This window comes from Protomyctophum bolini (assembly GCF_963924005.1).
Source record: "Protomyctophum bolini genome assembly, chromosome: 1".
Lineage (NCBI taxonomy): Eukaryota > Metazoa > Chordata > Actinopteri > Myctophiformes > Myctophidae > Protomyctophum > Protomyctophum bolini.
The window spans coordinates 23,392,070-23,409,321 of NC_137862.1; the positions used below are offsets into that span (position 1 = coordinate 23,392,070).

The 17,252-nt window shown below is 40.4% G+C and overlaps 2 protein-coding genes across 7 annotated transcripts in view; one reads left to right on the forward strand and one right to left on the reverse strand.

Moving 5' to 3' along the window:
• Window positions 1-6,630, reverse strand: part of itfg1 (integrin alpha FG-GAP repeat containing 1) — a 145,664-nt gene extending 139,034 nt beyond the window's left edge. For both annotated transcript variants that reach the window (XR_013963816.1, XM_080759570.1), the window contains exons 1-6: window positions 6,307-6,630; window positions 4,564-4,648; window positions 3,665-3,804; window positions 2,275-2,329; window positions 1,269-1,346; window positions 386-480 (exon numbers count right to left, since the gene is read on the reverse strand). Coding sequence is in view for 1 of the 2 variants with exons in the window: in XM_080759570.1 (XP_080615696.1) it covers window positions 386-480; window positions 1,269-1,346; window positions 2,275-2,329; window positions 3,665-3,804; window positions 4,564-4,648; window positions 6,307-6,484 (631 nt within the window). In the remaining variant the exon portion in view is untranslated. The remainder of the gene's footprint in view (window positions 1-385; window positions 481-1,268; window positions 1,347-2,274; window positions 2,330-3,664; window positions 3,805-4,563; window positions 4,649-6,306) is intronic.
• Window positions 6,631-7,038: 408 nt separating this feature from the next.
• phkb (phosphorylase kinase, beta) overlaps window positions 7,039-17,252 on the forward strand; it is a 113,405-nt gene continuing 103,191 nt past the window's right edge. For 4 of the 5 annotated variants that reach the window (XM_080766654.1, XM_080766657.1, XM_080766653.1 and 1 more), the window contains exons 1-2: window positions 7,039-7,133; window positions 12,055-12,141. In XM_080766654.1, coding sequence (XP_080622780.1) covers window positions 7,070-7,133; window positions 12,055-12,141 — 151 coding nt within the window. In that variant the 5' untranslated portion in view covers window positions 7,039-7,069. Of the gene's footprint in view, window positions 7,134-9,212; window positions 9,308-12,054; window positions 12,142-17,252 lie in introns of all 5 variants that reach the window. The other variant, XM_080766655.1, reaches the window with a different exon arrangement.

Here is a 17,252-nt window from a genome sequence, read left to right on the forward strand (position 1 = left end):
TGCAGAGACAGACAATACAGATACCGCATCGGCCTAGATGGAAACTGACACAGAAATAGATAATGCTAATGTGTATGAACGCCTCCCAACTCAATCCAGACTTTTAGGGGCTGTGTCATGTGTCCACATAGAACGCCTTTTGAGCTAGCAGTGCCATTCTGCCATGCTTTTCTATGGTAAAGACGTTTACTATTTACGTTAAGCTATTTGTGCTAATAACACAGATCAGGGCATTCAAGCACAGCAATGGTTGATCGGTCTGAACGTTGCGGGTGCTAATAAACACTGCATGCGAGCGATATGGACATGATATCCAAAGTGCAGCTCGTAAAATACTTTCTGTGAACACGGCCACTCATGATCCTCAAACACTGTGCAAACTCACCGGCGGTGAAGTCCTTGTTGAGGTCGATGAAGGCATTAGAATGAGGGACGCGCATCGTCACAATAGAACTCAGCGCCTTTTGACAATCCTGAATTCTGCAAGGCAAACAGCGAGACAAAGTTTAATACCCATGTCATGTCCGTTTCTACAAAACAAACATTAAATTCTCTTTATTGTCAATGGCATAATTTAATGTTTGTGTTAGGGACAAGATGACGTAAATTTCCCTTCATTGTCAATGGCGTTTTTAACACATTTAGTACCGGAACTGCATCAAAATAAAGGCGCTGCTTGCGCCGGAGTAATCGCCAGAGTAGTGATCGCTTCCATTTTGAAAGCCATGAACCGGAAATACTTTCTTAAAAAAGTTGACTGACAAAGTGCCATCACAATCTCCGATCATCTTAATATATTTATATATGCTACAAAAAGAGTTCATATTTTGCGGGAGAGACGGATGAGGAGCAGAAACGCAGCGCCAGCATATCGATCCATTCATCACCACGGAGAGCGCCCTGGATGAGGAGATACGAGTCATTCTTTCCGCCGCGCTAACATGGGAGTCAATGACAAGCTAATAGTTTCACAGAGCGTTAGCATACGGCAAGCGAAAAGCGAAATGCCAAAAAAAAAAAAAGTAATTATTCTGAATATTATTATCTCGCCCCGCGTCGTTTGGACGTCGCTAGGACGTCCACAGACGTCTAAGGCACCTCTCGGTTCCAATCCTTATGACGTTTCAGGACGTATTATGTACAAAATGTGTTTTAATGTTTGTTTAAGGAAAACCAACATTAAACCTGTATATAGTAGGGGCTAGCGCCCCTCAATAATGAATTACCAAACCCGAAAGGTATTGTGGTACACTGCGAATCCAGCTTACCTTTTGGTGAGATAGCAGACTTCGGTAGATGAGTCTTGGATGACTCCAAAGATGTCTGGGATCATGTCCCCGTTGAAACTGTAAGAGGGGAAATTCATTCACTTAAATGAGGGGTCTCTGTCTTTGTCTTGCCGTCATATAAAAAAAGGCTAGAGTATCAAAGGTGGAGAATGTGATGTGTGTTGACCGTGTTCAGGTCTGTTTTAATGGTTGGTGGAAAGTCTGAGTATGATGGACATTGTCAAAAATCAAAATAAGAAATGTTAGGCTGAAATACATACAGTCAATGTTTTGGGGTGTCTGAATAATTTTCGTCCATGTACTTTTATATCGATATCTTCTTCTAACTATAAATGCATCAAGTCTGTGTGTGTGTGTGTGTGTGTGTGTGTGTGTGTGTGTGTGTGTGTGTGTGTGTGCGCGTACGTCTGTAATCCACATAACTCGAGAACAGTTCGCCCCACCGACTTCAAATTTGACACGTGCGTTCCACACCACCACAGGGGGTGCAGTACACGGTGGCGAGTCGGTCGGTCGGACCCACGGTCGTCCAGAACCGCCCCAAAAAGGCCTCTGCCCGAGCTCTGGACAGTGCCCATATATGGAGCTGGCCTGTTCTGACATCATTCTGACGTCTGCATAGACTCCAAATATTAGCATGCCTGACAAAGAACTCCATATATGGGCAAAAAAGGGACACAATACATAATATGCTCTTGTCCTAATATAAATGCACCACGTCTCTGTGTGTACAGTACGTGTACTGTACGTACGTACATACGTCTGTAATCCACATAACTCGAGAACCGTTCGCCCCACCGACTTCAAATTTGACACAAGCGTTCCACACCACCACAGGGAGTGCAGTGCCCGGTCTCAAGCCCGTCGGATCGCCAGCTCTGGACAGGGCCAAATATGGAGCTGGCCTGTTCTGACATCACAAATTACAATGACATCTGCAATTCTTCAAATACTCTATATTTGGGCATGATGTTTCTGTACTTACTCCATGACGAGAGGCTGGTCAAAAAAGGTCTTGTTCAACTCAAGGAAACTCATATCTGGAAAGTAAAGTGCACAAGAAACAAGATTATGACCTCAAATACACACAATATAAACATTTTCCTTAATTAATGGTGTGGACAAAGGCCAAGTCATCCAGAACAGTGTATATTCAGTGTGCAGTACTGTACACGCAAATCCTAAACAAATACACAAATCCTAAACAAATCTAACATGGGTGGCAATTAATGAATTTGTGCACTGTCAATTACCCAGAATCCACCTGCGCCAACACACACGCCACATAGGTAGCCTTTTGTAAAGTAATCACTTCTGGAAAATAACAGAAGACATATCACAGGTTGTTTTCTCATCACTTACTTTTCGATGTGCACAGAGTGCACAGTATATAATTTTATCTGAGGATCTAAACAGCAGCAGGTATCGTTTCTGGCTCCGAAGTATCGCGATATTTGGCTGCCAGACAAGAAACGGTGGGAAGTCTCGCGATACTTGGTGCGTTCAGAAATTTACTTTATGGTATCTCTATTTTTATAGAGATACCATACCTCTATAAAAATTACAGTGTACACATTGAATAACAACACAGCAGACAATAATGTGTTACATGTCTTCTGTTATTTTCCAGAAGTGATTACTTTACAAAAGGTCTCAATTGTTCATAAATAATGTTTGTTCATGAGCTGGTCACTGAGCTCTCATTGACTCCAATGCATTCTGCCAAACTTCCGGGTAGTTTGGCTCCCATGAAAGTGTCCATGAAAGTGTCATGGCGCAGCCCAGTCAGGTGACCACTTCACTTCCTTCTCAGAGCTTCCTTGGGGGACACCAGGAAATAATTCCCCATTAATTTTCCCCATAGACGTTTTAAAATGTATTTATTTAAAGACCTTTAAAGCATCAGGCACAATACAATACAAAGCCAACAGTTGAGTTGACAAATCATGACAATAAACACATTTTTGGGTTGGCTTTGTTCGAGGCTTTAAGGTAAATAAATACTTTTTTCTATGGGGAAAATTAATGGGGAATTATTTCCTGGTGCCCTCGTCATTCTGAAAGGGGGCGGGACTGCGACGCTCTATAGGGAAGCTCATGTCAATGGCATTCAATTTCTGCAAAATGTAACAGTATACCATTTTTGTTGTTTTGTTTGATTTTCAATTTGTTTTATAGTGGCATGTCCATCCCCTCAAAAGTAGACCAATGACAGCTCATGGGCTATGTAGAAACCATCATGAAACAATAACTACCTTCAGAACTGCCCACCACATATATGTTAGATACACCAGCATTGTTCAACGTATAGAATAAAGATAGTCATTTCTCACACTGGGGAATAGTATTTCATTATGGTGTTGGTGGAACCGTACCCAACGTGCGGTTGTTTCCCCAGAAGATGAAAATGTTGGTGTCTTCGTTCTTCTTGGCTTTGGGCTGAATGGTGAGGAGCACGTCCATCTGAGAGTCCCCATCATAGTCTCCAGGAACCACACTGGTGATGATGGAGTCGCTGCCACAGGAAGAAGGTAGGAGGAGAGCCACGATAAGCATGAACTTGTTCAACAGGAGCTAAACGTGTCTCTGTTCTGCCCTCATCAGTTGGGTTGTTATCAGAAATAATTGTGATTAACACATTTTTGCTGTTTGGCTTTTAGGCTTTGTAAACACAAATTTAACAGGGCAGATATGAAATAACTGAAATAGATTTAACTTGTGTATGCAGCTTGACATAACATTCTATTCTATCTCCTATTTTAATTCACTGGAACGTTTTAAACAGAATGTTTATTTTTCCTGGCAAAGACAGACTCATTCTGCATTTGCACAGCTTAGGGCCGATTCATACTCCTATTTTAGAGCCGAATAAAAGTCGGTTCGGCGCTGTAGAGCCTACAATTTGACGTCATTTGAGGTTCGGGGGGGCGGGTACCGTCCTAAAGTCGGCGCTTCGGTGCTACTGAAAATTTCTGACGAGCCGAAATCATTTCGGCACTACAGCGCCGAAACAGCGGTAAAATAGGAGTATGAATCGGCCCTTACCCTAACTCTACAATATCACCACACGCCGGGATGTGATATGGTGTGAGCTTTGTACAGTATATCGGCTATTTCCACAAATTGTTTTTTTTATGAAGAACTTTAATGTATACAATTATAATATATATATATATATATATATATATATATATATATATATATATATAATGTTTTGTAAAAACAATATTAGAGAAAATCAGTTATTGTATCAACATGAAACAAACAGATTCACCTTGGCAACAATTCTTTCTTGATATGAACTTTGGGCTTGAAGTAAGGCGTCTTCAGGTCAGCCAAGAAAATCACCAGCTCAGACTCTGGAACAATGGAAGCCAAACATCTGCCAATTAATTGGTGGTTCTTTTAACATGGACTGTCACACAGCCTAAGAAAAGCAATGTAGCCTAGGGTTTTTCATTTGTGGTAGTGATACAATTTTGAAATAGATTTTGTAATTAAATAAAAGCATAGTGAAATAAAATAAGATAAACAGTTAGAGCCAAGGAACACCACATTATAACAGGAGCCACTACTAAGGCAGCCTTGGGAACTATAACGGTTCCCTGGCCATGTGGCCCATAGGACAGGAACCCATACTATCTCCTGTTTATGTAACGTGAGGCGGCTTGATGTACAAGTGCATCTCCCAGCCATAATGCACTTATGCACAATTACACCACCTGGACATGATGCTATGTCACAAAGACAAAGACCCCCCCCCCCCCCCCCCCCCCCAATTGTAACCCTTGAAGCCGAGTACCAAGCAGGGAGACATTCAGGTTCCCATTTTTATAGTATGTGGGATCGAGTTCAAACCCTGATATCTGGATTTTGGACCACAGGACCAGTCCAGATGGTTTCTCAGAGACCCACCCACTCACCCCTTTTTCCCCTCAGTGTATACAGTATGTTTTCCCTTTTTACCTCCTTTATGATGAATTCCTGTTCTTTGGCTATATATATAAGTGTATATTTGTACGTCTCTAAATGTTTTGATGAATTGAACAAGGTGGACCCTCTTGTAAACAAGTGTAATACTTTATTGGGTCGTCCACTCACAGTTAGCAGTCTTTGTATTGAGTTGTGCTTGACTTGTACTGTAATTCTGCAAACTGTTAATACATATTATTTCAATCAAAATCAATCTATCCTACCAGCAACACTAGCTACAATTTATAATGTAGGCATTTAGCAGTCTAGCAGACACTCTTAACCAGTGATTTACAGGAAGCAATGGTGAACACACTCAAAGGCAGAGATAGCCGCAATTTGCAACTCTAGATTTTTTTACAATGGGTTCAGTTCAACCCATTGTAAAAAAATCTAGAGTTGCAAATTGCGGCTAAGGCAGAGATACTGCAGTCTTAGCTCTGGTCCATATAGCTCGCAACGGCAGAGCTTTGATTGATTTGATTGATTTATTTATTTATTAACAGTACATTTCAAGCACAACTCAATACAAACTACAAAGACTGTTAACTGTGAGTGGACGACCCAATAAAGCATTGCACTTGTTTACAAGAGGGTCCACCTTGTTCAATTCATCAAAACATTTAGGACCAGAGTCCAGAGCTACTGTAGTCTGTATACAGACTAGTAGCTCTGGACTCTGTATAGTGTCAGACTCTATAGTGTCTCAGAAAACTATAGGATCACATATAAAGCAAGAACCTATAGCATAGCATCAGTCAAATCAGAGTCTATAACATACGATAGTCTTGATCCAAGGCTAGGGGCTTGGTGTATACACATGTCCATCACCTGATGCCCAGATCGAGTCTATACTTCCTGAATGACATGGCCATACTAGGGCAGCACTGCAGCAGATATTCGATAGATAAATAACAACAAAACTAAAGACAACAGCTATATAACCGGTGAACATGTTTACTGTTTGTCGTCACTATATTATTGTCAACATGTTGTCACTGTCAGTAGGCTACCGTATATTAAATGAAACCATCGAGTCCCTCACGTTCTCTGATGATGAAGATGTCGGTCTGTTTATCCGAGTTAAAGTCTCCGAATGCAGCCACCGTCCCGTAGTTCTCCGGCCCAAACAGGTCTGCCGTGACGTTCTGGAGAGCCCACGTACCGCATGGTAATACAAAATAGAAAATAAAAGCCCCAAAATGAAGCTTCAACGCCCTCATCCTTCTGTCTGTGTAGTTCCCTTCCTTCACAACAACACGAACTGGAATACTGCAGATCAACGCTTTGCTTTGCGGCAGGTTTACAGAAGATAACGAATAATTATAATTACAATGTTCACCAATAGTTCAGTTTAGACAGTGGTTAAATATAACATGTCACAACTTATTTATATTATTGATGGTGTAAGAGTTTGACGGTAACCGGAAACATAAATTAAACACAGCACTCCCTTCCTCTTGTTACGACAGTGTCGCACTGCTCCTCGCTGCACAAGTGACAGTTCCGCGAGAACAAGATACAAAAGGATGGAACAGGGACGTCATAATCTATTGACATGAATAAATAAATAAAATCGTGTGTGTTTGTGTGTAGTGTGTCACGACCTTCTAAGGACACGACTCGCGACTTCGAGCCTTTTTAATTATTTCCAACTAGTAAACATAAAGTAAAAAAAAAAGTAAACCCCCGAAAGCGAAGTGTAAACTAAACGCCGATCCTTGGTCATGCCTCCTGACGTCACAGAAGCATCCTTGGTTGTGTTTGCATAACGTGTAGCTGCTACATTGTAGCAGGTCAGTGTAAACATGGCAAGCTTGGCTGATGTCGGCTGGAAACTCCTGGAATTCAAGGCTCGGTCTAAAAGATCAGGTTGGAACCATAATTTATCCCCCTGACAACATTATAGACACGCATGTTGGTTTGTGTGTGCGCAGGTGTGTTTTGTTGTGAGTGTGTTTGATTGTAACATACATGGAAACATGCATGCATGCATTGCATGGTGTTTGTTTACACATTGACAGGTGTTGTAGGCAGTGGTTCTCAGATTCAAACTTTAAAAATATACATCGATCGAGGTCCCTTACGGGTCCATTTGGTTCCATTTGTCACATTCTCAGAGTTATAGACCTGTATAAAGGGTCCATCGAACCCTGAGGGTCCCTGGACCCACATTTGAGAACCACTGCTCTATTGTAGAAAAGGGAACCAGCAAGCACTGGAAAGGTCAGAGTTTAGAGTTGATGTTTTGCAGCTATTTTAAGAGCTTCAGAGAAAGCTGTCTTTGCTGCTGCACTGTCTATACTCTGTCATGTTTGTGTGCACATTGAGTGTTTTAAATGGAACCATATTGACTGTTCTTGGCCTATTGTTTTCGGATGTGGTCATGGTCATGGTATACAGCCTAACTGATTGATTATTGATTGACTGTCAGACACAAACTCCAAAGGATAGCATGTTAAAGTGGGAACACTTATTTCCAAAAATATTTTCTTTTAAGATTTGAAAATATGGCCTCCAAAACCTCTGCTGCTTTTTCATCTGCAATTATGTGTTTTAGTTGCTGTACTTTAATGCTGTACTTTAATGCAATTATCTAATCAATACAATCATTTACCATAGCCGTCATCTATGTCGCCTTAGAATGGCTGCAAGAGGCAGGAGTGATCTAGGCCTGCAATAGCTGTGTGTATCGACCTTGAGCACACTATTCAAAGTAATAATAGACAATGGTGGTAAAACTACTCACACTTTTATCAATACTGTAGTAAAAGTACAAAAGTATTGGAATCAAAACAAAAGTACCAAAAATAAAAGGTGGCCATTATGCAGAATGTTCCGTTTCCCAGGTTTCAAATGTATAATGTATACAAAATAATTGAAAATATCCGAGCTACAAGCTCACACAATGCCGCATTGTGTTGTAAGCTTGTAGATCGGCTATTTTCAAATAGCCAAAGTGTATATAGGGCTGAAGTGGTTAATGTACAGTATGTTTTGTTATAATAATTCAAATCTACAAAAGTCACTAATAATATTGTAGTGGAGTAAAAAGTACAATATTTGACTGAGATGTAGTGGATTAAGATTAAAGGTATAACAAATTGGAAATACTCCAAAAAGTCCAACTACAAGTACAAGTACATAAAAAGTGTATTTTTAAGAACAGTAGTTATGTACATTTCTTTAGTTACTTTCCACCACTGGTAATAGAGCGACTTAGTAGAACAGGGCAGCCATGCCCATCGAGTTCAATGGAGAAGTGGCACCCTGTTCTATTCTGTTTCTCAAGCTTACAGTGTATTATGGAATACATTTAATGTATGTAGTATCACAGCTATTCACAGCCATTCTAAGGCTATCGTGTAATTGTAATTGTTAACCATTCTTCATATAATGTGATTAAAATCTGCTACTCACAAACTGATTCCATAATAGCTGTTGTTACATGAAAACATTGTCTCCTCTTAAACTTGACTGTTATTTTAACTTTTGTTGTAGACTTGTAATGTCTTCAAATATTTAGCAATTCAATGAATTATGTAAACATTCATTTAAAATGAATACAAAAGGGGAGAAATTATTCATAAAATTCACAAAGTTTTCCTGTGATGGCATCAACAAAACCATTCAGTATTTCTTGTGAACATAATATAGCCCAATATAGTGGTTGTTGTACACCCAGTACCAACTAGCTAGCTACAGTCATTTAAATGTACTGTACACGGTAGTAATGTGTTTGCATTATTATTCATGCCAGCCACACAACATACATGGGAATTAAATATTCATACAGTATGTGTACATCCTTCTAATGAGAAACAAACTTTTCGTTTAGATTTTGTGCATGCTTTTTTTTGTAATCTGCACAGTGCACACTTCATTCCAATTAATTGTTGATTCCTGCCTGTCTAAACTCAAACCCTGCTACTAACCCGTTCTTGTTAATAGAATTTTAATTTAGCTTGGAGACGATTAACTTCACCTTATGAGAATGGCCAGCTCAGATGCAGAGCTTTCCAAACATCCCAAACTTCGTAGATTTGGTAAGTACCGGAAAGATTTCTGAGGGATCATCAGCCACGTCTGTAATGACCTTTAACCACTGAACCACTTAACTACAGAAAAGTCTAAATTAAAAAAATAGCCGACATATGAGCTCCCAAAGCATCACAACACAGCTTGTGTAACGGACAGTATTCAAACCCTGGCCTCCCACCTGGAAAGCCAGCATCTTATCCACTACCCTAAAGGGGAATGATTTTTATTTATGTATTATTATTATTTTGTTTTATTTTTTACTAGAATGGCATGCCCAAAATGGGGAAGCCTGGGTTAAAGTGGTTCAATGGTTCTGAACAATGGTGATGGGTGAATCTATGAAGGACTTTCAATGACCGTCCGGCGTCCTATATCAATGGATGATTATCACTTTTCTATAATATTCTGTTATCTGTCAACATCCATAGTTAATGCCCTTTATCTTTAGACGGACTGGGCTGTCCTCACTAAGATTGTGAAGAAGACATGAACATTATTTTTTTGAATCTGGTATGAGGTTTATATTTTATTTTAAATAAATGTGATAATAGCACGTTAAATTATCCTATAACTTATGTGCAGTATGAAACCATAAAAGAGCCCATCTTGAATTAAAATGAAGGCAGCACTAATACAGTAGGTGATTATGTTTCTTTATTCATATTAATAGGGACTCGTATGTCACTCTGTATTAAATTTAGAGACTTGTCAGTCAGAATCAAATCAGTAATGATACCGCTTCAAAACAGCCAACAGTTCATATTCACAAATTACAATATTGGACTTTCACTGTGTTCTTATTTCTTCTAAAGTCCTCCTTTGAAAAAAAAGAAGAGAGAAATAGATTGTCTTTGTCCCCACAACTTTAAGAGCTGATGGAAATTATGCTAATTTGGGCGAGGACGTGAATGTTCTTGGTACCTGAGGTACTGAGTTACTGACCCAAGGTCGAACCCATTAAAATGCAAATCTCACCCAAAGTTAAAAGTGTCTGAAAATAGAGGGGTTTTCCTTCAGACCCCCAACACTCCCTCCATAGCTCTGAGGAACTGGAATATCCACTGGCCCGTCATTGGGTGGAAAGTGGAAACCTCATATGTCCAAAGCGGTTACTTTTCAGTAAATTAAAACATCTGTCTGTTGCACAATAACGAATCTACAGGCTCACAATGCATGATGACACCGTGTGAGCTTGTAGATCGGCTATCTTATTTTGTGTGACTCTCCTGTACGACGAAGTAGCCAAAGTAGGACATTCGTATCTGAAAGTGAAATATGGACATATAAGGTTTCTGCCCGACACCAGCTATTTGAGTTCAGGTCCTGATGTACGTGTCTCTTTGTGTGGTCTGTGCAGTAAGTGTTGCTCTCTCTGTGTGTGACTTTGCCTTGACTTTGAGAAGACAAAATGCAACTTGAAGCATGGTGATGATTGGTGATGATCTTGTTGTGGAACGGTGCACCCAATCTAACATGATTCATATAGTAGATCGGGTGCACCATTGATTCTGTAACACTGTGAAACCCTCCGTTCATTTGACAGTTGACACAGTGAGTGTACCGATGAACCTTCACGGGTCCATTTGGTTCTATTGCATCCATTGGGGATTTCAAAATGGATGATATACAAAATGTAGACATTTTGATTAGTTTTCATTAAACTCCTCAGTCCTCACCTCAGACATTTCTCCAAAGTCATGTGTAGGTAAGAAAATAATTAATAATTTTGAGTAATGACTGTGGAAAATTATACAGCACAGCACCAAATTAATATTTGGAGTATAGATTTAGTAGTTAAACATGCAATGGTGAAATGGTGAATATATATAAATGTGCTACAATTTTTGCTTATGCTTATGCTTATAGCTCTGCTCTGCTGCTTTACTGGTAGTTCTACTTATGGAATGATACAGAGAATATACACACCATGTAAAAAACGAAAAACTTTGTCTGGTAGTCTGACTTTACTTAAAAGTAAAAGTACAAAAGTACTTTGACAAAAGTTAGTTTGGCTCAGCACCAAGATTGGAGGATGTGCGTAAGTGCGTTACATTATCTTACATTACCCCCCCATTTCACAACTATCCAAAAATGTAAAAGCAAGTCTTTTGAAAATAGCACATCTACGTACAAGTTCACAACACAATGTGAGCTTGTAGATCAGCAATTTTCAAATAGGCAAAGCATATAGCTGAGTAGTGAAGTAGAAGTAACGGTATTGAAAATTGGAAATACTCAAGTGAAGAACTTCAAAATGCCTCAAAACTGAATATACAGTAATCGTACTTAGTTACTCTACACCAGTGGTTCTCAAAGTGGAGTCCGGGGACCCCCAGGGATACTTGAGTCCAGGGAGTCCAGAGCCTAATTTGTTAATACAGCATCACAATCATGTTAACCCTGTTATCCATTATTTTATATTTAATAGCAGAAAATAATAGCAGTTATACAAGCTGTACATCTGCTATTCTGTGGGGTCCCTGGCACTGCAAAAGCATTTTCAGATGGGGGTCTGCGACCAAATATATTTCAATTTGGGGGTCCTTGGCACGAAAACATTTGAGAACCACTGCTTTACACCACTGGGATGAATCCAGTTGAAAGCCTTGTACCTTCCCTCATTGGTACACCTTCAATAAGCTTTCCCCCCATCCACTGTGTGGGGATTGTGGGGGGAAGTACAGTGGATGGGGGGAAGGAGGATGTTGTAACTAGATGCTCCTAACATTTTCTATGTGTCCCTCATCATCAGGGTCCATCTATGAACCTCTCAAGCTGTCCATTCTGCAGCAAGAGGATGAGCCTCTCTGGGAAAAATTGGACCGCCACTACAATGCCGGTAAGGAAATAAACTCACACAAAAAGATCCCTTTCCCACTTGACCTAAGGTATGTTAAATGGAGGTAAGGTCACCGACGTCATTTTCGCTATCACGCAATTCCAGACGGCAGATTCGTCGCACCATTGGAGCCAAACTCCACCCGGAAGTTCGGCAGAATGCACTGGAGTCAATGAGAGCTCAGTGACCAGCTCATGAACAAACATTATTTAAGAATGACTGAGATCTTTTGTAAAGTAATCACTTCTGGCAAATAACAGAAGACATATGTATAACACATTATTGTCTGCTGTGTTGCTTTTCGATGTGTACACTTTGTAATTTTATAGAGGTATCTAAAGAGGAAAAAGTACGCTTCTGAACGTGCCAAGTATCGCGAGACTGCCCACCGCTTCCTGTCTGGCAGTCAAATCTCGCGATACCTTAAATCCCCAAATAAAAGGATGTACTGTGCACTCTGTGCACATCGAAGTGATTAGAAGGCAAACTGTGATTTGTCTTCTTTCATGTGCCTAAACTGATTATATGACACAGGTCTCAATGGTGCATAAATAACATTTGTTATGAGCTGGTCAAGCTTGCTCCATTCACTGCGTTGTATACAGGTCACTTCCGGTGCGAGATTTGGCTCCCATGAAAGTGTCATGGCAGCACAGTCACGTGACCATGTCACTTCCTTCTCTAATTTTCCTTGCCTGAAAGCCGGAAATCCACTGGCAATGTCAGAATACTACGCTGAAAGTACGAAGAACAACATTCTCGTAGTACAAAAAAAATCTGTTTGTAGATCTGCTATTTTTATCAGGCTTGTATCAGTCTTGTTTTTTCAACCGTGTTGAAATGCAATTTAGGTTAAGCATGTTATTTAAATAGATCATGCCAGGTCCATTGTTTACCCCGTATCCTATAGTACAATGTACAGATTTAGTTTTGATAGTATTTTGTTTAGAGTAGACTGATTGGTTCTAGGTTTACCTGCAATCCTAGGCCGGGATAGAGGAGTTGAAGGTAGGCGTGGCCACTGTATGTGTGTGCATGATTACATTCAAATGAAAGTAAACGGTGCTCAATGATTTTTTTTAAATATACAACGGTGATAAACTATTATCCTGTCTTAGTATTTCCCCCCCCTAATAAATTTGTTTTCTCATGCCCTCCATGTAAAGCACATTTGAGTATTCATATAGACATTAAAGACACTTCATATAGGCACTTGCTGCAATTGGATTTGGATATTAACTATTAAGTAGCCTTTGATAAAAATAAAGAAAACCCATAATGAAGTGACGTTATTCCGGTAGAGTCTCAGCCCTGCGGTCGCTACTCGCCTTTAAGGCGTCTTACTGGTTATTTTGCATTCATTTCATCAGTGTGGTGCCTCCGTTTGTCTTCTTCCCTGTGGCTGCTTGCAGCTACAATGTCCCTGTCCTCGAACTTCCACTAACAAAAACTATAGTAGAAAACAAAAAGATGAAAAGAGCCCGGAAAACACCAGGCTCCATGCCAGTGATGAATGGTTTATTTCCCCAGCATCCATTATTTAATTCAGCAACGTTATGTGTCGACGTCTCGCCTTCAAGTCGATCTTCAGAGTTGTTCAGTTCAAATCACTGCACTGGTGTGCATGCAGCTAAAAAATACTACTGATTCATGTATCCGAGCTACTTTATTAAGTTAATACCAGTGGTGTAGTATACTGTTAAACGCAATATACGTAGGTAGCATGCCGTACCAAAGTTTTGGAAAACAAGCGCATAACGTCTGCTAATCATTTCATCCATTGACCACGCACGAGCAAGCGTATAGCCTTGTGTAATGTGTGCATGTCGCGCAGGTAATAATTCAGGTATACCGTCTGAAAAAACCTAAGCTGCAGCACTGGTTAATTGCGACTGCAGGTCGCATTAACTATGAAATTGCCGTATGTCTGTCAGTCAGTCAGTTGTTTGGTGGCATGACCACTTGTGACATCACGTGTCATCATCAGATATGGAGATCCCTGATGTCATCAATATTGGCCAGCAACTCTACATCTGACCTCAAACCCTTAGATCTCCATATATGGACCTGTTCTGACATTCCATACTGTATGTTGATCCTTCCCCATCCATCCTTCCTCTTCGATGTCTCCCTTTTGACTGATACCTGTCCATTTAAACTCGGGCCTGCCCCAAAGTTATTAGTAGTAATGAAGGTCTCTACAAATTAAGGCTCGCCCTAAAGGGCAAGGTCGCTTCTCGCCCTCAGGCGTCTTACTGGTAATACTAATCAAAACTCTAGTTTTCAGTAGAAGTAGGACAGGATTTGTGATTAGCCTGTGTTCAGCGACTGTCCCAGCGTTTCTGGGATGTCTGGTCGCCCTACATTTGATGCTGAATTTCTTAATAAAATAATTAATATAGATTGTCCTTTACATGTAAAAGTTGTATGAGTCTCACTGCAACAGGCATTGAACAAATACACGTACAGTATATGAATGCACAGTTTTCAAATCAACTAGATTTGTATTCAGTGGAGCACCACTCTCACAGAAGGCACGCACCAATAATTATACCAACCCATTCTGGGCGGGAACCCCAGAATGGAAGATTGTCTTCCAGAGCAAAACATGGAAGTACAGTATCATGAACTTGTATTTGCCACAGATCTTATTTCTGGCTTTAATAAAAAATAAAATAAACAGCCAATCCCACTTTTTATCAAGGGAAGCAGGTGCTAACTGCCTGCTTTTGACAAGAGAAATATGTCACCCCTGGACCTCGCTATTGTCTTCAGCATCAGCTAAGCTGATGGAGAAGTGTCTGTCAGATTGCAATAGTTGTTAAATTGCCACACTGATGTGGTGTTCTTGCATAATTGGTGTGTTCCGCATCGGTCGTAACTGCCAGCTGGGACCAAAAGACCCAACATTGTTATCGCTGTCGCCCAGGCCCGTGAGCCAATACCTGCTTTCTGTCAGCTGTCACAAAGAGCACGGAATGGAGACCATGACAAATCTAACTAAGTAACAGCTTTCCCTTGTGACATTTTGTCATGAAGTAGCTAACAGGAATAGCATTCGTCTGTGTATGCTGTCAGTGGTGGAAAAAATACTCACATTTATTATTGTGTTTTACTCAAGTTAAAGTAGCAATATCATTAAATACTTTGTTTAATTGAGGAAATGTATATAAGCTATAAAGCTATAGAGCTGAAGTGGTTAATGTATGTTGTGTAATTACAATCAAGTGTAACTAGTAACAAAAGTTTTCAAATAATTGTAGTAAAAGTACAATATTTTATCAGATGTATAGTGGAATAGAAGTAAGAATTACAATTTGGAAATGCTCCAGTAAAAATAATACCTCAAAATTGTATTTAAGTGCAGTGCATGTACATGGCTACTTTCCACCACTGACACCAATGGCATTAGTAGTCTCTGGATGCTTTATTGAGATAAGCGTGTTGGATGGCTACCCTTGTCTCATAGTTCCTCAATTCTACTTTCTCTTGCGCACTCGCTGAATGGGTGTGTGAGAGGCTCAATCTTTATTCTCTCTCTCTATTCTTTATCTCCATTCCCTCCTCTTCTCTCTCTCTCTCTCTCTCTCTCTCTGGTTTTCTCATTTATGTGGTAATGCCTCCACACTCCATTGACTCAGTTGGACTCGGTTCCTTGATAAGTATGGTGGCAGAAGGCCATCACCCTACCGTCTGGATTACACTCATTAAGGGACGAGGAAAACAATAATTATATTTTCTCTCTCTCTTAGGATATGTTTATGGGGAACATAATGTAATGCATTACCTTAACCACGTAAACCATAAATGCTTGTTCGATGAAAAGCGGATATAGCCGATCCACAAGCTCATAGTGTGTCGCATTGTGACGTGTTGTGAACTTGTATATTAGCTATTTTGACTGTTTTTTGTACATTAAAAACTGCAAAGGTTGAAATTTGTGGAATCTTTGTTTCCCTATACTATAGTCAAGTTGTTTGTCTTTCAGGCAGCCTGATTGTTAGATGCTGTTAGAGAGTGAGATGTGAGGGTTTTTTTCATCATGCTTTTTACATAACACACTGTCTGTAGTAGGCTATAAGCTCTTCCTCCGCCCTCTCTAGTTTTATTAAACGTTTTGTGTCATATGAAGAGGTGGCTTTTTGTGAGTGTTATCTCTGATGTTATCCTAAGATACACTGGATCTGACCACCGTTTACAGTCCAGACCATAGAGTAATAAAAGGATAGAGACCGAAAGCCCCCCCCCCCCCCCGCTATTCATTTCAATAGAAGTTGCTCAGTGTCGTTTTGAAGCACCCGGACGACTGCCGGAGGTACAATTATAACTCTGAATGGCTCGAGCGAGCAGAAGTTTTGCCTAGCCTCAAATTTGACGTCCGGGGCTTACGCACGAGATGTCATGAACGTCCGTCCACCTCCATGAACGTGCTGCAATTCCACATTTTGCCAGTAGGTAGTAGCAGCTTCAACGTTGGATAGCCTTACTGGGGGCTTGGTCCAGACCCATTCAGATGGGTTATTCCAACCAGCCCTGTCTGACCAGGGGGAGGCAGCATAGAGACAATTACTCAATGTTTTTTGCGAGGGTACCTACCCTATATGGGACACAGAGAGAACATGCAAACTCCACACAGAAACGCCCTTTCGCCAGAAGAAGTACCACACTGGGGAAACGAGATTTAACTGGCAGCTCAATCTCATTGTAACTAAAATATCCTATAGAAGTTAATAATTCTAGTAATGCCATATTTAGCTGCTACGTCTGTGAAAGTCGATCCTGTGCAACCTGCTAGCGTAGCCGCTAGCCTACTGCAGTAGCAGCAGCACTGCTGGCTGCTGCTCTACTCAATCTAATCAGCACAACTGATGATAATTCAAATTCATCCAATCTCAAATCTTCTATTAACGGCTAGGTGTGCCGTCATGCTAATTTCAGCACGGCTGGAGAGCCTATTTCAACCAACTGCTTTGTCAGAAGAACTACTTGTAGTCATTCCACTTTTATCTGTTTTTCTTCTGTATCGGGAGAAAAAGTACCACCCAGTAATCCAATATTCAATACTACACCAGTGGTACGCGTACCACAGGTTGAGAACTACTGGCCTGGCT